A 25742-nucleotide genomic window follows, 5' to 3' on the forward strand; every position below is an offset into this window, starting at 1 on the left:
TTATTAGTAATCTAATATTTTAGGTAGGTTTTGGCAGAGAAATGACTATGGAATTAGGGTAGGGTGAAATGAATAATAGGGGAATGGTGTAACCATAAATTCCCTTGCCTCTCCAAACAAAAACACAGCCTGACATTAGGGATTGCAAAAAGGCTCTTCAATTCTGCATACTTCCTTCCTCCCTTCATTCCATCCAGCATCCCTATCCTACTCCTGCCTTTCTTTCGATTTCCAAACATTCTCCCCTCTATCACAGTCTTCCACATCCCACTACTGATTAATACACTCTGTATCCATCTTTCCTTCCTCCTTTGGATTTCTACCGGCAATCCTCTCACCTCCCCCACCGTGCGCAGCAATTCCTGGTTTGTTTTCCTCTTGGCACACCTCACCTTCTCCACACTCCCATTTCAGAAGACTTCAATATATTACATAATTTATTTTAAATAGTTCATGGTATATAATAATATCTTTAAAAAACCCACAATATATTAAACAACCATTGCACCTTGAAACTACGAGTATAACAGACAGAATGTATCATTGACTTTGGCAGATTAATTGCTACAAGTGAAAGACTTCATGAAAAAATTCATCACTGGCATACCAATAAATAAGAAGCAATAACACAGAGCAGTTCATTTTGGAGCAAAGAAATCAACTATTTTCCTCACTTTGGCAGCCTTATCCACTTTGGCAATGGCTCCTTTACCCCTCCCTCTCTTGTTCTTGCCCAGACTTTTGGTTTGGTCTTTAGTTGAATTCTCTTTGGCAGTCTGTGCTCCACTCTCAACGTGAACCACTGGTTCATTATGATTGGAATTCAACTCTGCATGTAAGTCCATGGCAAGGTGGTGATCTAGGTGCTCTGGTAATAGAGCCACGGGGACATGGGAAGAACACCTAGGGCACTCCTGAGGTGAACCAAGAAGCAAACTGTCATCATCATTGTCCTTGCCTTCGCTGTTCACTGTGGAGTTCACATTTCCATTGATTTGGCCGCTGTCCGCTATTTCATCACCTCTGTTTGCATTGCCTTCATTCAAGTTTGAAGATGTTGATGGGACCGCTTCAACCGTGCTGTCCTCAACCACCTTCCTTCCTGTTTCTTTTGAGTTTTGGTTGGATTTTGAATTGCCCTCACCACTTGATTTTGGGTCTGAAAAAAATTTCTGTATGCTTGACGTCTGTCCTAAATCTTCATCCACAAACTTTCCAGCCGAGAGACCAAGAAATTTCAGAGGTGGAGACCTGCAAGCATGATAACATATGAAGACCAGAATTCTGAAAATATATACATGCATAAACATAACAGTTTCAGGCTAAACTTTGTGAAATTCCTTCATTATGAAGGTACAAAAAGAAACTTTGCACTTCCACATAAAGACATCTTCATGTGGAAGTGCAAAGTTTCTTTTTCTACTCTCATTATTTACATGCATGGGAGGATAACCATAATTAAAACTGTAGCACTTGAACCTAAAGAGAGACTAAAAGCTTAGATTTTACATTTTTGAAGGAACCACTGAAAACATATGTATACTGAATGTGGACATCCAATTGAGATTAGGGATAATTATTTTAAAATTACTTTTATGCATTATATAATGTAAAGTACATGCAATAATATCTTGAAGTTTTGTAATAAAAAAATGTATAAAACTTGTATTAAAAAAAGCTGTAAAAACATCTATTTGGTTTTATAATCAGGTGAAATAAATGCAAATAAAAAAAGCATAAAAATGATCTATTTGAAGCAAACATTCTCATATAGGAATGTTACCAAAAATTCAAGTTAAATTTTCTGGAATACCAGCTACTGCTTTGATTTCCAATTTTCTTTCAAACAATTTTATGCAATATTGATCAGCATTGAAAATTAATAACACGCAACTAAGGTGAGTCAGCAGTTATAGTGTGTTTTTAATGATATTAATAATAGTTCTCCCGAAGAGGAAACATTTCACTCAGTTAAGATGAAGAGAATAAGTAATTCGGATTGAATTAGGGGAGATAGGAGTATTCGTAACAAGGGGTATGCTGAGTTAAAGGATAACTGATTGAAAGTATTGTAACATATAGTATGTAGTTGAAAGATATTATGTGTCATATCATGTTGTTTATTTTATGTCAGTTGTGTCATGCATAACAGGATGCATAAAAAAATTTTCCCAACCCAGTAGACTACTGTTGATAAAAACATTTTGCATAGCTCAGACACAATCATTAAACTAATCAGAACATCATTTAAATTGATTAATATTCCATATTAATAATCAATTTAAAGTCAAAAACTAACTTTAAGCCTTTCAATGTCACGTTTAATAGCTTAATTTCAGGGAAAGTGACAAATGATGAATGAAAATTTCATTTCACTTGACTTGTCAGCATAGCTTTATTTATGTGTAATTTCATTATTTATTTTGTCCCAAATTTAAAAGTAGCTGAACTTATTTCCACGATCATTTATTCCAATTGTTAAAATCACAACAGATGTTTCACCATAAATATTATAGTGAAGAGCGCTATTTAGAGAAGAACAGAGTAAATAGAATGAACTGAAATGAAAACAAACGATGCTAGTTATGGTTGGTGAAGAGAGATGTCAGCTGGGAGAAATCCGAGAGGAAGGGTGGGGCAAGTGGATGCAGCAGATACAGGGAGGCAAAGAGATGCAGAAGACAGTGATATATAGAGGGGAGAAAGCTGGGAGAGTGGAGGAGAGAAAGGAAAAGCATCAAGCATGAAATTAAGGGAGGTAACAAGTACGCAGAGCTAAAGAATGCATTACTGTAATATGTAGAATGGGATTTTAGAATAATTTGTATCATGTTAATTAGGCATTACGAGTACAGTAGTGTGTGGTACTGGGTCCAGCACAAGCCAACCCTACCTGGCAAACTACTGCCATAAAAAACAACATTTATTTGTCACAAGACCAGATAATTCATTGGAATTTCTTTGCAAGTGAATTTAAAATAATCCATAGTGAAAGGCATTCAAAATTCTAGAGTCATAATCAAAAACTCTGAAGATTTTGCATAAATATTAAATACTATTGTAAATATAGAAAAATAATTGTGAATTTCATACCATAATACACTATTTGGAGGAGCTGTATTGGTTTTAGAGATTAGCCTGAGTGCATCCGCCGATATCTTAGCTGGCTCATAAGAAGTCAGAGGCCCAGAGCGAGACAATGACGATGCCACAGAAGAGTTGTCGCAGGGTGTATCTAACTGTACATGTACAGTCAGGAGACGTGCTCTCCGCTTGTTCTGAAGAGGGACACAATCACAGAAAAACATATACATAAACACAATCACCCAGAATAAATATTTTGCAAATAGAATAATGAATTAATCACCCCATTAGAGTTAAAAGCAAATTATGCATTATTAATGTATTTTAAACTTGCAAAACTTAATGATTCAAAGATATAGAATATTTTGATAAATCAGGAGTTATTACAGGATAATCCCGAAAGATGAAAGCCATATTACATATTTAAGCTTATTGAGAGTTAACAAACCCACAAATTATTTTTAAAAACTTGGGCACAGAAATAAGATCTGATAAAATAGGGAGGGAGAAAAAAATATCCAAATATATCTTGTGGATTCCACTTTCCTTATATATGTTCACACAAAACCTTTAGTTAAATTTCTATCCATTGCTGGCCAAGCTGTGGTAGTTGAATTCTTTATTGAAAAACCGTTTAGAGAAGATTCCACCAATTGAAACAATGCTGTTTAATAATAAAACTTAATTATAAGTAGGAAAGCAATCAGGGGAAGACACTGCACACCCTAACTATTCTCTTTCTCAGGAGAGCAAATTATAAGGTAATAGGAATATCCTATATACTATCTTATCCTAATACTATCTTTGCTTCCAAATTACCTCCGCCATATCCTTGTTCAACCTCTCTCCCACTTCTGAAGCAAGCTCCAACATCCATCGTTCAACCTGAAAGGGGAAATCAATGTTGAAAATAAACACATATAAAACAATGGCTATACTCAAAAGTATAAAATTAAAAGTCATATTTTCCACATTTGGCCAATTGTATCCAGCACAATAGAAATACCTAAAATGGCAAACTCTTCTTTCTAATGAAGGAGGAATGCATTATATCAAAATGAAGACATCACTCACCAACACAATGCAAAACATTTTGAATACAACACATACAAGTCCCACACACATCAGACCTAAAATGGGGTTACGGACATGTTGGAGTATGACAATGTTAGAAATGATATGAAAATAAAATTGTAATAAATAGTGGGAAAATATTCAAGTGAACATTTTAAGAAGAAGAGGGAGCATTTTGAAATTGGTTGGACCTTTCATGAATGCGATTGATACATAAACAATACATATCAGAATTAAACCCAGGGAAAATCGGCTCATTTCACGCAAAATCATCATGAATGAATAGGATGAATCACATTTTTAATGGATAGCCTGCTTAGGGAGTCATTGCAAGCATGACATACATAAATCAAACTACAAATTAGATAAATACTAATCATTCATGTTTAATGCTGGTACAGAGAAAATTAATGCAGTCCAACATTACTGAAGTCTGGTAAATTAGTCACCAGTAATTCAACGCCAATTTTAAAAGAGCACAGAACTATCAAGTGAATAGCAGAACATATTTTCCCAGATATCTGAACCAATCAGGTAGCCAGGAAAAAAACAATTGATGGTGAGGAATGAATATTGGCAAAGGATTCCTGATATACAGATTCATATTCATCTAATGATACACCGATTATAATAGATAATTAACAATTTATTTGTAGCATAGTAAAAATAAGTATTTACCCACCTTAAATGAAACTATGGTATTCCCCAGGGCAAACATATGAATGCGGGGGAAATATTTCAGGGGCGTATCTCATGAGAGAGGGTCAGAGAGAGTCAAATGAAACACATATGTAACTAATGAAGCACGCATAACCTGCCATCAACAATATACTATAATTATACCCTGTTAGCAATACCATACTGATCCCTATTATTGTTTTTCGATAAAAAGGATACAGAAAATATCCCTGCCAGATATTTACCATTGTTCTTTTTTTGAAGAAATCCTGATGACATTTTTTTCTCTTTATTCCCTATATTTACTGACACAACCTGATACAGAGTCAGAAAACCCTCTTTGAAAATTATGGTGATGTGAAGAAATATATTACTTACATCTTGTTTTTTTGATAAGGCTTTAGGACCTGGGAACTTCTTGCAGCATCCAATTGACTTGCTTATCAATCGAGGAACAACAGGGTCATTATCAATTCCCCTAGCAAGGTTGTACAGCCATGAACTAAAAAGTCAAAGACAACCAGGAGGAGAGACAAAAATTAATAAGTACATAGAAATTCATATTGAAATGCCAAGTCAGATAAAACTGGGAAGAATTAGTTCCGAGGGCTTTAGCAGGACGACGTTACGCTGAGCCTTCTTTTTTCTGGGATATTGCATAACCTATATTTTATTTTAATTGATTCTCATCCTATATGAATCGCACTGAATTTCCAATTGACTCAGCAATGCTTGCAACCCCTTGGCTAACTGACCAACTAGAGCTTGGCCATCAGCAAACATAACTGATTCTACAAATTCCCGACCAACTTTCATTCCCATCTCTATTTCTTCCCATTTCCGTTTAATCATTTCCTCCACATATACTGACTGGTGTTGAACAACAATAGTGATAATGGACAACCCTGCCTAACACTGCCCATCCAGCCTCTTAGCACCCCACTCACACCTGAGCAGTCTGAGACATGTACAGGTTATGGATTAGCCTCCTGTCTCACCAATCTATTCCTATTTTCCGCAATATACTCATTGGTTTTTCCTAAATCACTCTATCAAACCTTTTCAAAATCTACCAAACAGGCTAATGCGTCCTGATTGTATTCTATATTCCTCTAGATTAGTGATCTCATTACCTCAATGGCATTACTTGTGCCTCTCCCTTTTCTAAACCCAAACTGATCTTCCCCTAAGTAATCATTTGCCTTGCTCTTCTTTCTTTCGTTGATAATTCTGAGAACCATTAAAGCAGTGTGGGAAATCAAACTAATTATTCTGTACGGGATCTCTGCTTTTTCAATGTCAACCATGAAAAAGTGGGCAGCTCAATTTAAACATGGTCGCACATCCCTAAGAGATGACCCATGTGAAGGACAGCCAAAAACCACAAACACACTTGAAACTGTTGAAAAGATGTACAATATCGTGCTGGATGATAAGAGAGTGAAGATGAGTGAGATACCCAAGGCCATGGGGATATCAGAAGAAATGGCTCGAAACATCTTGTGCCGCGTGGTTGGTGGCCGCGACATCATTGGTGGGAGCGTAGCACAGAATGAGAGAATCGTATTCGGTTTAAGACTCTTTATTTAACCCTTTTCAAGCTATGGGGTTGAGGCACCAGGGAGTAGGGACGAGCGAGCGGGGCAAGGCTGGGCATGTCTGGTGTGGTCGTATGTCCGACCAATGGACACAGGCGGCACGGGACATAGGGAAAGGTGCAGGGAAAGGCTGGGCATCTCTGGTGTGGTCATAGGCTCGACCGATGGACACAGAAGCGGCACGGGATGTAGAGAAAGGTGCAGGGAAAGGCTGGGGGTCTCTGGTGTGGTCGTAGGCTTGACCAACGGACTCAGAGACTGGGTATCGGGTGAGGAATGGGGAAGGGAATGGGTCCCTGCTCCAGGATCATCTCACTTTATAAGGCATTGTGCCTTCGGGGGGAGGGTTGACTTCAAAGTAGCTACATAGTAGCTACGTTGTAGCAACAAGGGAATTGGGTAGCGGCTTTGTCTTGTTTTGGTTCCCGAGAAACCCGCACTACATCACCATACATTGTCTGGTATGCTGGGGGGTATTCCTTGGGAGAGTTAACTGATAGTGGGGGTTTCCGAGAAACCCACACAACACTTGCACCAAGAATTGGGGATGCAAAAGCTCGGCTCAAGTAGGATGCCGCATTTGCCAAATGCCGATCCAAAGCAAATGTGAAAACAATTTTTGCAGCATGTTGGGACCAATTGAAGAGGAAACCAACTGATTTTGTGTGGCAAGTGGTCACCATGGATGAGACATTGGTCCACCACTACATGCCAAAAACTAACAGCAAGAGAAACAGCGAGTGGAAGCCAGTGATTCAGCACCAAAGAAAGCAAAGTTGATCGCATCTGCTGGAAAGGTTATGGCCAGTGAGTGTTTGGGATGCAAAAAGGATTCTGTTAGTTTATTAAGGCATAAAAATTAGAGGCCAGGCTTGAAAAAGAAAAAAATTATCTTTCACAAGGACTGTATGCCTGCTCATAAAGGTGCGTTGGCGATGGGAAAACTATGGGATTTGGGGTACCATTCGCTCGGCCATCCTCCCTATTCTCCTGATTCAGCCACTTCAGACTTCCAACTGTTCCCAAACTTGAAGAAATTTGTTTCCGGGAAGCATTTTGCATCCAATGAAGAAGTTGGGAGGGCCGTAGATGGATATTTTCAGTCTCCCAGACTCTCACTTCCGGGAAGGAATACCGATGTTAAAGAAATGCTTGAAAAAATGTTTTGAAGTCAAGGGTGATTATGTAGAAAAATAAAATAATTTTCTAACTTAAAATCCAGCCTTCCATTTTAAGGCCGTGAACTTTTCACTTTACCCTAGTATATGCCATGAATCAGTCCATAGACTCTTCCTCTAACATTTTCCTATAACTTCAATGTAGTTCCACAAGAATGCTGTTTATCCCCATGCCCTTATTTGATTTCATCTCTGTTAATGCCTTTTCTATCTCATTGTTGAATATGGCTGGACCTCTTCCATTTCCTTCTCTCTTCTATCTTTCTAATCATCTCATCCGTGATCCATGGTTTCCTTGTCCTTTTCATATTACCAGTTCCTATAGTTTCATTTTTGGCTTCTCTGCTGCTGCTGTCAGTTTTGCTTTGTAAGGGTTTTGTGAGGTGTCTACCGCAGGAACCTTGCTTTTCCCATTGCCGGGCACCACATATGGCCGATACGGCCAAGTCCTGTAGTTGCCAGGACTCACTTTCCCTATACTGTCCATCACCAAGGTCTTGTGATTAATAATTGAGGTGGTTTTCTGTTGCCTTCCTCAATGGTGTTTTGAACATGACACCATCAAGAAATATTTATGATTGTCTACAAATGTGTATTTGATAAAATATAAATCATAAGTATAAATTGAGTAGCTTCAGGCGTGATGTGGTGGAAGTCGAATATAATGAATAACTGATTGAAGCACTTTTCCACTTGATAAAATTTTTATATTTTCGACCGGGTTTCGATGTATTACCTGATGATGATGTAATTCATCGAAACCCCGTGGTAAATATAAAAATTTTATCAAGTGGAAAAGTGCTTCAATCAGTTATTCATTATAAACCATAAGAATTTACATCGAAAAGGATAAATTTCAAGAGCATGTCACTATTTGCATATTTTGAAAGCTCATAATCTCCTAAATGAGAAATATCCAATAAAAGAAATCCAGGAATGACTTCATGATGGTATGTGGCACAATAATAAAACATATTTAAAGTAGAGTGAAACAGATAAACATACAATTTACAAATATCAACATTCTTAATGGTACATACATACATAGTAATAGCACTGAATTACATTTCCTACCAACAACTCTCTTAGAGCAGAAAAAACTATGAAATGGGCTTATTCATATGACTGGTCACAATTCTTAGTTAAGTTTCACTCTTATTATATCACAGAAGAAAATTTAAATAAAAATGAAGAGATAATTAAAAACCTTACCCAGTCTTTTCATCAAATCGATGTTGAAGTTCATTTTCAGTGAAGCGAGTGAGATCACCCATTACTTTACAACCAAGTTCCTCCACTAGAGAAGTGCCAAATTTACCTCCAAGGCTTCTCACTTTGTGAACTGGAAGTCTACTGAAGAGCTCAGAAACGGAGGAATGGGGCAGAACTGTTTGGCGATTTGGTTTATGAAGACCACAAGCTAATTTGCTCAGGACCTATTAACGAGTTCACAGATTAAATATAGCACATATTAAATAAATTGAAGGGCTGAAGTTAAACAAAGCCCCATGTATTAATATTCACCAAAATATCTTTCATGAAGACAATTATCTCATTTAACTATGGATACTTATTGAATGAAATTTAAAATTTAACTATAAGTGACATTGGAAAGTTAATTTCTATATTTTATTTATGGCAAACATTAAAGGAATGTGTCTTTTACCCCTACACAGAGCCATGAAATTGAAATATTTCCATGATCCACAGCACCTTATTGCCCGATATTCCAGCTGAGCATTTGAATCCTGTAGTTTCAAATATAGCAGCTCGCATTTCTTCAACAATTTTAGCTCCAACTGCTAATCTCACACTCAGAGGGTCTACATCAAGGTCCCATAAACTTTTCATCCATGCTGCAGTACCTTTGGACCGGGATTCTATGCCACCAGTCAATTAAAGAAAAAAATTACCCATTTATTATACCATAATAGGTACATTCCAAACAGTTACTTTTTGAAAGAAATATACTTTTACACTAATAGTCCCAGGTGGGATTCTCAAGAAATATTGAGGTGAAGTAATATGTGAGAGTAGCAGTAAATGAATTCAAGCAAATGGAAATATATACAATGAAGGTAAGTAAAATGGCAACGGGTTGTAAGGATCCATATAACGAAGCTCTGCTAAAGGGCAGAGGTTATAATACAGAGATACTAAGGGGGAAGGGACTGAAATTGTAAGCAATAGGGAAGGGGAAGACAAACCACGACGAAAATGGGATGGAGCAACCTATTTAAGATTGTTGGAATTTAGAAAAGAAGGATTACAATTTTGGACTAAGCAATGGGTGGTTACAATTATCAAAAAGCTAATAACTAACTGAGTAGCTAAAACTAGTAACTGAGTAACTCTCATGCGTGAACATGAAGACAGCTGCAAGTACTGTTTAGAAGATATGCTTAATAATTCAGACAAGTCTAGACAAAATATTTAGATCTTGGGAAAATTTCACCGCCCTAAAGCTACAGTATTAGAAACAACTTCATCCCACGCTCTTTTCACTAATCATCGGTAGTACAAATTTGGCGAATTTCCTAAATTTAATAGTTTACCTTCATCATTACAACCGTCCTTTGCATACCCAACCACGAAAGTGTTAGGTAAGGATAGCGAAGTCAACAGATCACCGGGATATTTCTCCGAAGCTAGTCTTTTGTCAACTTCTTCTGAAAGGTCAAGATATGCTTCGTCGACACTAGCTCGTTGAACACAGTTACTGAATTTGCACATAACTTCCAAAACTTCATTGCCCGCATCTCTATACCTGAACAATAAAAAAATTATTTGAGCACCAATGCTGAAGCAGATATGCAATTGCTGTATATACCTCTAGTTTGTACATACTTTGTCAAGTCAGCCTTCCCCCTTACTTCATTGACTCGTATAAGAATGATATCGGGACATTTCTCTTTGGCCTCATCCCCTCTCATAAATCTGGTAACACCCCTATCACGAGCTTCATAATTCACTGCAATAATACTAAGAACATGAAGATATGAAATAAATGAGTAGAAGCTTTCAATTCTTCCCAAATTAATAAGTGAGACGGAAATATTACCCTCCTCCTTTCCAAGTATTATATTGAACAACAGCGGCTGGTTTTCCTTTAAATTCTGGATTTATTCTCTCTTCTACTTGCACGTAAAAACAGTCCATATCAACAAGTGCCACAACTCTCGATCTCATCCCTTCCTAGATTTGTTTACGAAACCGTCCTCGCGCTACAGGCGGGAAACGCGGATGAATAACTAAAAGTTAGTTCCTGGAAAGAGGCGCTGTTATCGTTAACGAAACATATCCCAGTGATATTATGCGATTTAATTATTTAAATTATTTATTTTTTTAATTTATTTCGTCCATTTAGTTTTAAATTTTAAAATTTTCGGCAAGCATCGATTTTCCGTCGTTTATTGCCTTGCGTAGATTTCCTATGTGTGACTGAAATGACACACAATGAATCGAAATCTAAATTTTACTAATTGAAGGGAAAATTCAAATTGTACAGTAAAGCGCGCGAAGATATACATAATCTTGTTAATTTCTTTTTGCATTAGTAAAAATTTTGTTGTCTTTTACGTTTTTCGAATATGCCGGGCTCGAAAAGTTCATTGTCCCAGACTCCTCAGTTAGGAGCTCGGGTAGTGCTGCCCTCAGCGAGAACCGACCGAACTGGTCAAATTGGCAGTTCAGTTCAGTTGTACAAATTCGCTGCACCAGTCAAGTGACAAGTGACATGACATGTTCATAAGGAAATAGGCTTGCTAGAGGCGATGGCTCATTTTTGGACCATACAATTTTCCACACTGGTCGTTATTGGTGAGATGATGCTTCCTTTACTTTGTTCAGGTCTTTTTGAATGAACTTTTCATTCATGTTCTTTGTATTTTGCTTTCGGCTGAGGTACACTAAAGTAGTCAAGACTCGGCGACACTTTAGTGTTTACGATGGTGAATGCTTAGTTTTGCCATTATTATATCTTGCATGGTTCGTGAGATTTTTGAAATTAACTTGCATATGTTTCATTTGAATATAGTTTTCTTGGCCTTATTATTTAAGTCTACCTACAGCTTTTATCGATTGTCTATTCATGGGCGGCAATAAAGCCGACGTGTGTTAATGGTAGATTTCGGTGACTCAGATGAAGTTTGATTACCTTAGTGTTCTATTATTAAACAACATGCCCAAAGGATTCGTAATTCATCACACGTTGATTGTATTAGTGTTACCTTTTGGTCGATTATTATTTTGTTTACAAATGCAGCTGTCATAATCGTCTGAGTTTCTCAGGTTGTCAGTGTGTTTACATCTCGGCGCTAGGGGAAGGGTGAGAGTGGGTGGTCGGAACTTGTTCAGGGGAATCATTGGCCTATAGTTGTGTGCTACCTGGTTAATTAAGAATGAAGATCCTGAGCAACCGTTCAATGAACGCGATATCATGCAATGCTAACTTATCTTTTCTTTTTCTCAAGGAATTAGCAATAATTTGGTAGTTTTTGATATTTTTAGCACGATAGAATTAAAAAAGTTTCGTCTCGTTATATATTTCATCGCAGTAGCATTTGTTTGTCGGCTTCACGTCTGGTGTCAAGTAATGTTTATTTTTCAGTATAAAATTCATATTTTCCCTGTCTCTCAATCAGACTGCACCCGGCTTCCAGTGTTGATGTCAGAAAATTCGTAGTGATGTTTTTGGCCGTTAACTTCGTGCGGGCTCCTGATTCAATATGTGTATGGGGTTAATGTTATTGTAAAGAAATGAATAAAATGTCTTTGAAGTTGTACCGTCGTAATCTTTGTAAGCTCTAATTGCAAGGGTGATTGATTACCCGGAACATATAGCGGCACCTTTGTACTGCGATCTGGGTTCAATGGGTGTGATAATATTTTCGTTTTATTTTTGGTTGCACTTTTATCTTCATTGTATTTTTTTTTATTTCCAGTGGTATTCTGTTTTCTCAGCGTAAGTGTGATCAACGGAAAATCAGAGGAGATAGGAGATGCATTTTACTTTTCCGAAAGTCCGGAGGCAAGGGCTACGGTTTTGGCCGGAGAGTCTGCCGAATTGAGATGTAGGGCTTCTCACAAGGATGGCATTGCATACACATGGCAATTGGATGGCCAACTAGTTCCCAACACTACAAGACGATTTCAGCGTGGATCTCACCTCATCATTCGACGTGTTGATCCAGTTCGGGATGCTGGAGAGTTCAAATGCATTGCAACCAACACCAGCACTGGGTTATCTCTGGCTAGTACACCAGCTTCACTACGCATACTCTGTAAGTAAAAATTGTTTTATTGCCTTCTTCGTTGATTGGCTAACATTACTCATCTGCTACGGGAAATCTCTTGGATCCCTGAGCGAGTGATATTTATTTTTCCCATGTCTCCCGCTCATCAGGATTTTCTGTGCCTTGTCGGAGTGTTACCTTGTTGAATATTTTGACCTTATATTGCTGTTAATTCGTCCTAAGAGCTGTATAATCTATTGAAAAGTGTCAAAAGCTTAGGGAGGACGTTTCAGTCTTATGAGCGACATTTCAACTGTGGGGAGAAACTTCGCTTTTCATTAATTGGAAGTGATAAGACAGGCGTATTTGAATCTTTATTGTTTTTTTATATTTTCTCTCAGCTATAGTCTCTGCTTGTCACACTGCCGCAATCACTTCTCAAGAGTATTTGTGAGTTGCTTTGATACGGCACTTCATTACCGATTTATCCATTGGAAATGTATCCACCCTTATTTTAACTCGTTACCTATGTAGCCCGGCAGTAGAAGAGGAGTCATTATATGCCCTGAGAAAGCTACAGAGTTGATGGAAAGTGTGTAAATGCAACTATTTGTTTGCCATATGTATCGGGAATCGTGTTTGTGCAGTGGCTTGTGTCTTTCAACCCTACGGCTACGGGTTCAAATTCTTCCGATGGCAGAATTTTTCAGTGGTTTTCAGTTTTCGACACCAACTTGGAGTGCCATATTTATAAAGTCCCCTCCCAAGATAATAAAATTCGGACTCTTAGTTCTGGGCAGCTAGATCAAAGTCCTCTGTGCTAATCAAAAGCCATGAGTGCAGTCATATCCTTACAACGAAGCGACTTCGAAAACTTTCGATCCTCTTGTTTTGAATGTTTATTTAACGCCCGTGTATCATAATGATCAGCTTCCGGTTTCTTATTTTGCCTTCCATTGCAATTACGCCCAACTAAGGGTTACATTTCTTTCAATTGTACACCGTCTTTAGCTTCGTCTCTAGTTCAATCGTGAATGCTGTAATAATTCTAGGAATCGTGGGCTCACACTTGTATTTCTTTGAGATGCCGACGCCAGGTTTCTCTTTACCCTTCCCCCATTCCCTAAACATCCTACCTCGGCCAAATTACCCACCTATCATGCTAATGGCGCAGGTGATATCAGCTGTCGGCCGCTTGCCGTGATAACTGATTAACCCTTGAAAATAATGAAGTTTCCTGAAGATGATACCGAATGGTACCATTTTTATAATTTTAGGAACCGAGTAATAACAAATATTCGAATTGGAACATATACTATTATTGTAAGGTGATGCAGTGAAAATCAGGGAGCAGGAAGCAATCATGGAAAAATATCAGTTGCAATTTACAGTGGGGAGGTGGGCAAATTTATTTGAGTCAACTTTCAATTGCCTTGTTAATTTTTCGTCGCCTTGATATCTTTCTGCTGAAGACCTTCCATTGGTTTCTGGCACTTCAACGTTATATTTTAATTTTGCAATTCATTAAAATTCCTGCAATCTCTTACGAAATTGTTAACAATATGAATTATCTTATTGGTCCGTGGTGTTGTATTTCTTTCCAGGGCGTGATTTCGATTGGCCCATGCTGATTCTCATTCAGTTTACTCTCTCTTTAATTATTTTAATGCATTAAAATAATTAATAGCAATGCTATACCATTAATGTTTAAGTATGCTAGCGTTGAAACATGATCATCTTTCCATAATACGGCGGTATATTATTTTCTTAAATTAATTTAATTTAATTAATTCTTCGTCTGTCGCGCTAATATTAAGTTATCTTTAGTATTATGACTAAGGTGCGTGGCAGGGGGTGATTGCACACCGGAGTGCTTTTGACACTATGGTAAATAATTTTCCCACCTGGCGCGGCCGGACAACGTTATCCTAATTCCTTATCGTTCGTGGGAAAATTGGCATCTTAAATCTATCTGTTCTACACTTAATCTATCGCATTTAATTGAATTGATCTCTCATACCGTAGTACGATGGGGCTATAATTACATTTTCAACATCATCGCTAAAGAGACACCTTTCCAATTTATCCAACAAGGACTTCGAAACAACGAAACGATTTGAAATTTGAAGTACATTGAAATGGGCTAAATTGCATTGTGTATCAAGCAGGTAAACGAGTAATTTTGAAACTCATTTTTGACGAATTTTTGTCTTAGCTTTTATCACATTCAAATATGCTTATAATGGTCTCTAATGTTAATTAAATTGGCCTTTCTCTTATCTTAAAAGTTTTGGATGGCATTTTTAGCCTTTTATAGCACGTTGAACTACGAAATAAGTCTTTGGTGTGCTCATATTACGCAAAATCACTCGAGAGTATCCTTATATTAAGCGTATTGTATAGAACTGTACCCAGTTAAAAATTCCGAACTGATACTATAGCGTCACTCATTAAACTGGAGATACTGTTGTGTTGGAGAAATCCTATAGTTAAGACACAGGGAACTCTAGTACAAACTAAAAAATTGTTTCATTCCAGTACTTTATGACGAAAATTTAAGCTAGGAATAATATGCTATAATAGAAAGTTAAAAATCACATAATTAATTGGCGGAAAAAATGCACAAGCTCTAACATTCATAACAATTATTTTACGTTTCTCGATTAACTTTCGCATTGGCACGCATTTATTCCCGTACAGCAGCAGGATAAAAAAAGTTTGTTAGTAAAAAAGACATGTTGAGGTCCATTTGCGGGATTGTATTGTTATCATCCTCGTAAATCAGTTCATTTTATACTTAATACTGATGCGCGTCTGATTTATCGTGGCGTTGACGGATTATCAATTTTTCCTCTGTATCTGGGGCGTGTAATATACCTTTCAAAAGTAGTGCTTAATTGTGCTATGTACTTTGGAAAAATCACTTTACTGTTAGTTGTGGTACATAAGCTTCATTAACATTGATTTATTTTGCCCTTTAAAGAAGCCAGTTCTTCCTCTCTCTAAATTTTCAGTGGATATGGAATTAAATAAGGACTACCCTTTAGTTTTCAGAATCGGGCGCCTCTTCCAAAGCTATATAAAATGCTTCGGGTGAGAAAGACTGTTTTCCTGACAAATTTTAACGTTTAGAATGATATATGCAATTGAGCCGCTATGTCGCTTGAAGAGAAGGTTTATTAGCGTTGTATATTGATGCTTACTGTGATGTTGTTACATCAGTTATTGTGTTTTAGTACGCGAGACAATTGAAGTCGGCCATCGTTGTTTCTGCGAATACCTCGAAATATGCTTGAGGGTCCGGTTGTGCTAATAAATTCATTCTAAATATGAATTTCAAGAGGGATATAAATTATTTTTCCTATTTTTATGAGATTAACCTTTTGTCATCCCCATTGATATCCGTTATTGGTAATCTCAATGTTAAATGTTTTACGAATTCTAGGATGAATAGTAAGTAATACCAGCATATATATATACAGGGTTCGTCCGGAAAATAAGTGTACTGAGCTCAGGAAAAAAAATTTATTACACTTTTACATATCTTAAGCTAATATTCCTCAAAATAGGACCCTTGTGAGTCGATACACTTGTTCCAGCGGCGTTCCCATTCCTGGAACGCTCCCGCGAAGGCATCATCGGGAACCTCTCGAAGACACGTCGTCACGGCCTCTTTGACGGCGTCCAAAGTCCCGTATCGCGTTCCTTTCAAACTCCTCTTTATCTTCGGGAACAGAACAGTTCTCTAAAAAATGTGGATCATTTTTGCAGTGATCCGCAAGTTGTGTCGCGATTTTCAAACGATTGAGTCTTTGATCATCACTGAGCACTTTCGGCACCAACTTTGCACAAATTTTTCGCATCTGTAATTGCTCCCTAATAATCTCGTGCACTATTGTTTTTGGCACATTACACTGCTCTGCTATCATCCGAACACTAAGACGACGATCAGAGTTCAGTACATCGCGAACTTTTCGCACATTTTCGTCGGTGAGTGTCGTTGATGGGCGTCCAGGCCGTGGTTCGTCGTCGACCTCTTCTCTGCCCTCCACGAACATCTTGTGCCACCGAAAGATCATGTTTCTGGACATGGCTGACTCCCCGTAAGCCTGGTTAATCATACCGACAGTTTCGGTAGACGATTTCCCAAGCTTTACCGCAAATTTGATGGAATAACGCTGCTCCAAAAACTTCGGCATCGCGTTCCGTGACGTGGGTCGAGCGTGGAGGTTCGCGTTAACAGAGCTCCTCACTACACCACAGCTCAGAGCCGACTGCCTTTTTCAGCGTCGCTTGCCAACATACCCCCCTCCAATCGCAGCCCGTCAGAGCGGTGCTGGGCGCGCCTGGAGCGGCGGGAAAAAATCAGTACACTTATTTTCCGGACGAACCCTGTATATGTATATATATATATATATATATATATATATATATATATATTATATGAATCTTTGTTAAACATATTAATAGTTAGAATACTTCCTGGTGGTGGGGAACGTAGAGGGATCATTATTTCATCTGTGAAGGACAAAATCGGTGGTAATTTTATCGTGATGAGTTAGGTGAGCAGTGAATCCGCCGCAATAATTGAACCAGGGAATGCTGTAAGAAAAACTGAGATGTTAAGCAGTGCCCAGACACGTTATCGATGATATCATAGGAATATTTCGATCGTGAAGTACGGCAAATATCAACGGAGGATTGCATATATAACGATAAAGCTTTTTACACACCTGTATACTCTTATCGTGTCAGGCGTTATGTCGTGAACAATCGATGTGATTACATGTCGTTTATAATATAAGTATGTATGTATAAATAAATGTGTAATAATGTCCCCATTACAAAAAAAAGATCGCGCTGCGAATGCTTGAATTATGAACAAATAACGATTCAAGAATGAACGACGCGTCCGCAAAAATCTTTTATTTTCATCGGTCGCTTCCAGGTGAGCGATTCGCCTTCAGCCTTTGCTCGAGACCTCATATATAAGCAGTGGTTTGAGATTGAAAATGTTGGTGGCCGGTGAACCTACGGGGTAATTTTATTTTCCGCTTGACTCTGGATAGGTGTACGAACTGTGACGATTTTGACGCCCGGCGATGCTAATCCTGAGTAATATCCCGGATGCCATTTCTGCGTGATTTCGCGAGCCAAAGTTAATGAACGGTTCGAATTAGTGCAACAGGCATGGGGAACACGTATTCTCCAATTTTTTTTTCATCTCTTAGAGGAGCCTTCAAGTACCTTCGTGTACGGAATATAGATATAAAAAAATGGGAAAAAATCCTTCATATCGGCATGAATGATTGGAGTAACAGAAATGGTTTCAAATATGCCAGGTTACTACTTGTGAAAGGTGTAAACCTTAATTCTTCTTGTCAAGACATACACGTGGGTACTTTTTACACTTCAGCTCTTCATAGAGGGTGTGGCAGGGGATGTTAAATCACCATCTAATAACTTGAAATTTGGTTATAAACACATGGTAACATTGCCGTTTCGGGTTTTTAGAATGTTCATTGCCCTATCGAATTTGAAACAAATGATTAGCTAATCAGAAATCAAATTTGTTGTCTTTCCTCTCTATTTGTGTTGTGTGGAGTGATAAATAATGCTTTGTAGTCGGTGTTAAGCTTATTTTATTTTTATTCCTCGTTATTTCTTATGATAAAAATTACGAATTTACCACGATGCTTGGCTAAGTCATTTTTTTAAACCTGATTTTCTCATGAAAATGAGAATTTTTACTCAGAGAGGGTTATTGTTTTGTTGATTTTATTTTCGACCTTAGTAAACCCTGGAATCAGTGTAATTTCTAAAATTACCAAAGTAATTAATATTTGCCCGGTTGAGCCTGTAAGGTCGTTGACTTATTTAAATTGTCGTGTTTTTGGAGGAAAATTATCATTAACTACATGATTATTAACATGATTGTGAGTTACTTTACTGTTTTCATATAATTGAAGTAATATGAATTAAAATATGAGTATGTTGCATTTTTTATGTTGACATTTTTTGTTTCTCTTCATGTTAGAGCATCTAATTTACAAAAGGTTTAAGATAAGTATTGCACATTTCAATAATAGCATCCAAGCATCATTTTTGACATCACTTTATTTCGCTATTATGTGTTTTTAAAACTGCTGTCCGTTTGACGAAAATGTTTACGCCACTTCCAGTTATAATACTCTGCTGAAGATCTCATATAAATTTTAGGTAATTATATGGATAGCCATTGATTCTGAAAAACTTTAAAAATCGTCTCGGGGACTATACCAGGGGGTACTTTATTAGTCCGCGGGGAAAATACATGGTCGTTTCCGGGAATAACGTGGCACTATATCATAATGAAATATTACATAATTGAGTGATGGAAGTACGAATAGGGCTAAATTACTCATAAAATGTGATGTTTCTTGTCCGAATCTTCTTTCTCTCAGTCGGTGATTTGCAAAGGTGATTTTGAAAATATTTAATACCGTGGGACATTCCATTGTTTCTCGTATCTGATAATAGTTCAGGGCAATACGCACTTTCAAGTCCTTATTGATGTAGATTTGATGTAAGTGTAGCACCAAAGTATCAAAACCAGTTCTGATTTTTTCAATTCGATTACATCATTTTGTTATTTTACGTTTTGCTTCTCTTTCATATTATTCCAAATGTCTCGACTGTGCTGTGGTGTTCACTTTTACATCTTTGACCAAAACCACCTCAATCGGTAGAATACCCAAATATAGAAAAATTCTAACCTAAGTTCCTCTCGCCACTCTGATTATTATTATCATTGGTAATCCACCGTTTAAGGTAGGTTTTGGATGGACAGAACTGCCAAGTAAATATCTTGTCTCGCCGAACAAAACACAACCCAAAATCCTACTCCACCAGTCCCTCTTCATCTCCGTGTACTTCCTCCCTCCCTTTATTCCATCTAGCATCCCTGTCCTATTCCTTCCTCTTCCTAGTTTGCCTAATATTCTCCCCAAATCACAGTCTCCAACATCTCATTGCCAATCAATATGCTTCGCATCTATTTTTTCTGTCGCCTAAGGATCTCTCCGAGCAATACTCTCTCCTTGCCCGCCCTACTTAGCACTTCCTCATTCGTTTTTCTTTCTGTACACTTAGCCTTTTCCATCCCTCTCCACACCCACAATTCCAAAGCCTCCAATCTACGCCTATCATCCTGATTCAATTACCATATTTCGGCGCCGTACATAATTACGTTACTTGTTAAAGTTTTAACGATACTTTTCTTAAAATCCTTACTCAGCGTCCCTGTCATCACTTCCCTCCTCCTTGTGAAGGCTTGTTTGCCTAACGGAATTGGACTCCTTATATCCCTAATAATTTCATCCCTAGCCCTACTAATACAATCACTTTGGTCCAGAACACTTCCGAGGTACGTAAACTGTTCCACCTGCCCACCTGTTTTAACGTTTAACTTAGCCTTTCTCTTTCTGGAAAGCCACATAATTTTTGTGCTATTCATATTGATTCTTCGTATCATCCCAGTTGATTAAAACGTACTTCAGAGATTCTCTTTCGAAATTTTCAGCTTGTCAGGATTAGGAGTGCCCCCTTGTTCGGAGCCAGCTTCAAATCACTCTCGCTGCGAATCCGGTGGCAAGACCCCGCCGACCCCAACCCCCTTGATACGGGAGGTTTAAGGATGATCATTCGGTTTCCCGGAGCGGACCAGAGGGAACGTCGGGGCGGCGGGGGTGTAAGGGAAGAACGTCGCCCGACACCCACGTTAAACTCTTCCACGCCACACCTCGGCTACTTTTCTCACCCGAGGATCGTATGAGGGAGGGGGGGGGAAGGGGACTGCGCTGGGCGTCCCTTTCGGCCGAGGGAGGGAAGGGGGGAAGCCCCCTTCGAGCCGACTTGTATATTTTAAGAGAGAGAGCGAGCATACACTTCGTGTGAAGAATTCCGCCGTTCAAAGGGATGCCAGATCCCTCATGCGCCTACCTCCCTCCCCCCCCTCCCACCCTCCTCCCCACCTTCCCCTGTGTACTCTTCATTCTCCGCCCCCTCGAACCCGACCCCCCCCCCCAACCACCCTTCCCCCTCGTGCACCGCCACCCAAAAAAACCCTTCATCTCTGCCGGTTTTGTACGTCCGTGTTGCTCGGTGTGTGTATATGTATGTATGTATGGATGCCTTCTGCCAGCGCACATGAGTCTTCTACTAACCTCCCAGTGTCTCCACCCCTTCGTATTGTTTTATTTATTCAGGACTTAATCCCGATATGGACATCCGGCCGTAGTCACTCTATTTGTAGGGTGGGTTTATTATATGGTATTCCAGTGAGTAGAGCGCACTATGCTGCCGAACGGGATGGCCCGGGTTCGATTCCGGGTAGCGCCTCTGGAGACTCTCAGCTTGAATAAATAAATGGTTTTAATAATGCTCCGGGGTGGCCGAGGAGAAAGAAAGTTTAAAAAAATAGCGCATTATGTAATGTATGAGACGTACTGAACAAAAATTAAAAAAAAAACTCAGCTCAAGGAAAATGAAATGTGTTCATATAACCCCATACATTAATATAATGACAAACCTTCGAGTTTTTTTGGTACAATATTTTGGAATCACACGTATGCAGTTTTTCGGGATAAAATTAACCGAGTCCGTGAAGTCACGCCTCAGACCAGTTAACACCAAACAATAATGAAATAATTGAAGTAAATGAAGTAATTAACTCTAAATAGAAGAAAGAAGATCACAGGCAGAGATAAAGGATATAATGCACGTAAAGTTGTAGATAAGAATACGTATAAACAAGTGAAATAAAGAAATCATCATTGATTTAATGAAGATACGAGTATTTAGGGTATGGGTATAAAATACTTGTGAATGTTTGGGTTGTTAAAATTATATCAGTAAAAGATAGGAGAATTATTGGTACGATTTTGGGTTAGGTATCTGCCGGGAGCTGCAATCAGGGCTGGTTAGCCCATTTGAAACTTATGCCCCGAGGGTATGAGCATGGTAATGATATTAAGGATTGTGGTTGTGGAAAAGTGGGAACCGTAAATAACCAAGGACGTATTTCCCTCGAGCATTATGTAAGGGTTAGCCAGTTAAAATAGCTGAATATTGAGAAATATGACGCACGGCTTTACATGGGCTGTGTGATTTTTAAGGCATCGGTTCTTCATGGGTTAGCGAAGGCGGAACGGAACGTTAGTGAGCGGAAGGCGAAGGTGTAAAGGAACTAGTCCCCATATTCTGTTAATGTGTGCATTTCGCACGCCTTATAGTGAGTGCTTAGTATGCAGCGTAGCATGAGGCGAACTCTACCCTTACCAATCAAACTGGTCTTCCAATATCACTGTGTTATTCTATAAATTACATTTGTAATCTCATGGTTTATTTATGTTAAATTTGATTGAAAGTTTCTCAATTCTTGTATTGTGACCTTTTTGTTTGCTGTATAGGCCTAGTCCCTGGGCATAGTAAATATCCTTCTTTCTCCAGGGTATCGGGATGGTGCGGTGGCTAATGTACTGGTTTCCCACCCTGAGGGTCTGGGTTCGAATCCTGGAGGCAGATTTTTTTCAGTGTTATCCCGATGCCTATTTGAGGTGCTTGGTTTGTGTGTATAAGGGTACACATCTTTTTTATACTTAATATTTTTCCCCATGGTGGCATTAATTTAATATATAGTATTATTATTTTTAATACGTTTTAATTTATATTTTCCCATAAACACTATTGAGCACTTTGGCGTGACAATTGTTAACTTATTTATGCAATATGCAAACGACGAGGGGTTAAATGGAAGAAGGGGCTATCAAGTATCGATCTGGTCCCAATAAAGACATTCTAGCTCGAAGCATATGGCATAGATAAAAAAATATCCGGGTTGGATTAAATACTTTTTGAATAGTCGGGTACAAAGAGTAGCCATAACAGATGGAGTTCGCTCAAATGCAGTAGAATTTACTTCAGGTGTTCTCCAGGGAAGTGTTATTGCACCTCTTTTATTCCTACTTTATATTAACGACATTGACTCCTCAGTAACCAGTAAGATACGTTAATTAACCGATGATGCAGTGGTTTACCGTGATATCCGTTATCCTGGTGATACAGCGGCTTTATCAGATGACTTCAATGCTATACATCGCTTGTGCGACACTTGGCAAATAGAATTAAACGTAAAAAAGTACGCCGTCATAAATTTTTGGAAAAAGAGCGATTTCTTCCCGAATGCCTACTGCTTTGGGAACACCGAAAGGAAATGTGTAGACTCAATTAAATACCTAGGCGTTACTCTCAATCACGATCTCTCCTGAGTTGAAACACAAACGGAGAATATGTGGACAAGCTAACAAAACATTGGGATTTATTAGAAGATTACTAGGTAAATGTGATGAAAAGGTCAAAGAGAAATGTTATCTGTCACTGGTTAGGCCTCATTTAGAGTATGCTGCAAGTGTATGGGATCCTCACGAAGTCAGATTAATTGTCTAATTGGATCGTGTGCAGCGTAGAGGGGCTAGATTTGTAAAACGTGGCTATGATAAACTTTGTTGCGTATCCAAAATATTAGAGTAGCTAGGCTGGGATTAAGATGTCATTTTTTCCATGTACGATAAGGGATCGGTATAACATTTTCCGACCGCGGTAGGGTCATGTTCGGGTTAAAATTAGTATGGTGTGTATTCACCTCCTGCCGCACACCGTAGCGGTGCCTTGCAATGTACATAAATAAATATTATTGCTGTCATTACTATGTGCTAGGCTTGCTCAAAATTGCTACGAGTAAGCATGACAGACATGACGGAGGAATCCACCTGGAAGCCCGTAGAGTCACGCAAGAGAGTCGGCACTAAGTCACCAGGATTCTACTAGTGACAGCAAGGGAATTTACTATGGCCTTTAACTAATCGGTAGATTGGATCACCGAGATAAAATATGATAGATAAGACACAACTGCTGAGAGATTCAACTTCGTTTTTATTTGATGCGATAGTAACACCAACCAAAATAAATCATATCACACAAAGAAATCAGAATTTGAACACACCTACGTTCCTTACTGAAAAATCTAAATTTAGCTCCAATGGCGTGATGTAGATATGTATGTATGCGTGTGTACATCTGTTATTTGGTAGTCTACTTTTTAATGTAGGTTTTGGATGGTCGTAAACATAGCACTTTATATTTATTAGTCTCGGCGAGAAAGATAACCTCACACCCCGATTACATTCAACTGTTATCCAAGCTGAATGCATTCTGCCTCTCTTCATCCCGTAAAACATACCTACATACTAGTATATTTCTGTCTTTTTCCTTCCTACAACTCTTCTCCCTTATGTCTTCCCCTGTATTACAGTATTCAACGGCGTGTCTAGATGTATGGGCAAATGTGTGTATATATAGGCCCCCTACACTGATGTGTGAATTTCACCAGCCGTCGGGCTTAGTACGGGGTGAGCTCTACCATCATCTACTAAACCGACCTTTGAGTTTATTACGGTGTCTATGGTATATATATATACAAATAAATATATATGTATATATATATATATACACACACACACATATATTGGGAGTTTTCCGAGGTTTTCGTTTCAAAATATAACCTCGTCCGTGTTTCGTGTCATCCACTGTGTTTTATTCCGCTGATGGCCAGCAAGCCAAATCCGATCGTAGTGGTCTCATTGAGGGACCTCTACGGCCTCAGACGGTAACAGTGATCTTACCACCCAGGCACTTCAAAAATGCAGAACTCGCGTGGCCTGCGAAGAATTTTAATGAGGCTGAGGGAAAGGTGTGGGTGTATTGTTCGACCGAGTACTATTTTGTCGGGAAGTAACGGTTCAAAATACATTTAATATGTCTCGTTCTTTTTTTTTGTCGTTGGAGAGTGTACCGAAACCTGTCCTCTTCGTACACCTTGTTTAAATAGGAACTGCCTAATTTAAAATCCAAATGAAATCAGTTGGCATTGAGGATTTGCTAAAATGCGAGCGCATAAGATAGTCTCTCCCAGGAATAACTGATGAACGAGCGGAATAAATATTGATTATGTATGATAGTTTAATGAAGCAGTCGTTTATTCGTAGCTTAGGAGATGAGGGCACGTGCGCAAACTGCACGATATATATTCAGAGTACAGCCGTAGCAAAGTTGCCAAAGGCTTTACTACGCATTTTGGATTTATGTGTATCCTTTTTTCTGATATCTGTAGCCATGTGAATGAATGTTTTCGCCTTCCGGTTTTTAGTTTGAATGTATGCATAAATTATATATATATATATATATATATATTTTTTTTTAAGTAATCTACCGGTTAAGGTAGGTTTTTGGACTGACACAACTACCAAACAAATATTTTATTACTCCTAACAAAACACAAAATCAATCATCCTACTCTATATCAGGTCCCTCTTCATCTCTGAGTACTTCCTTCCTCCCTTCATCCCGTCCAACAACCCTATCCTGTTCCTTCCCTTTCCTCTTTTGCCCAACATTCTACCCTCTATCACAGACTTCAACATCCCACTGCCGGTCAACACCCCCTTCATCCACTTTTCCTGCCTCCATAGGATTGCTCCCAACAAACCCCTCTCTTCGCCCACCATACCAAGTACTTCCTCATTTGTTTTCTTCTCTGTCCATTTCACCTTCTCCATTCTTCTCCACACCCACATTTCAAAAGCCTCCAATCTACGTCTATCCTCCTGCTTCAATGACCACGTTTCCGCACCGTACATAGCTACGCTCCATATCAAAGTTTTTACGAGTCTTTTCTTAACATCCTTACTCAAAGTCCCTGTCATCAACTCCCTCCTCCTTGTGAAAGCCTCTTTGCCTAGCGCAATTCTTCTCCTTACGTCCCTACTACTTTGACCGTGTTGGTCCAAAACACTACCGAG

The 25742-nt window shown here is 38.6% G+C and overlaps 2 protein-coding genes across 2 annotated transcripts in view; one reads left to right on the top strand and one right to left on the bottom strand.

The window, feature by feature from the left end:
• Positions 1–466: 466 nt before the first annotated feature.
• Positions 467–10812, bottom strand: LOC139695190 (DNA polymerase eta-like). The gene is made up of 9 exons (XM_071593860.1): positions 10674–10812; positions 10460–10594; positions 10168–10379; positions 9326–9492; positions 8825–9048; positions 5215–5338; positions 3904–3969; positions 3094–3278; positions 467–1251 (listed from the first exon to the last, which is right to left on the bottom strand). Exons 1-9 carry the CDS (start codon positions 10799–10801, stop codon positions 639–641), a joined length of 1854 nt encoding a protein of 617 aa, XP_071449961.1. The 5' UTR covers positions 10802–10812; the 3' UTR covers positions 467–638.
• Positions 10813–11323: 511 nt separating this feature from the next.
• The window catches only part of otk (protein tyrosine kinase 7), a 230700-nt gene continuing 216281 nt past the window's right edge, over positions 11324–25742 (top strand). The window contains exons 1-2 of the mRNA XM_071594255.1: positions 11324–11431; positions 12556–12894. Of these exons, the coding sequence (XP_071450356.1) occupies positions 11386–11431; positions 12556–12894 (385 nt within the window). The 5' untranslated portion in view covers positions 11324–11385. The remainder of the gene's footprint in view (positions 11432–12555; positions 12895–25742) is intronic.

This window comes from Hetaerina americana, unplaced genomic scaffold (genome assembly GCF_022747635.1).
Source record: "Hetaerina americana unplaced genomic scaffold, ioHetAmer1.1.p SCAF_6, whole genome shotgun sequence".
NCBI classification, from domain to species: Eukaryota; Metazoa; Arthropoda; class Insecta; order Odonata; family Calopterygidae; genus Hetaerina; species Hetaerina americana.

Bases quoted from the DNA above. Each gene is read 5' to 3' on its own strand.
- LOC139695190 (XM_071593860.1), bottom strand. From the start codon at position 10,801: ATGAGATCGAGAGTTGTGGCACTTGTTGATATGGACTGTTTTTACGTG. The intron at 9,493-10,167 runs GTAAACTATTAA...CTGGTGGCATAG, and splicing joins GGACGGTTGTAATGATGAAG to AATCCCGGTCCAAAGGTACT. The intron at 3,279-3,903 runs GTAATTTGGAAG...GTCCCTCTTCAG, and splicing joins TGAACAAGGATATGGCGGAG to AACAAGCGGAGAGCACGTCT.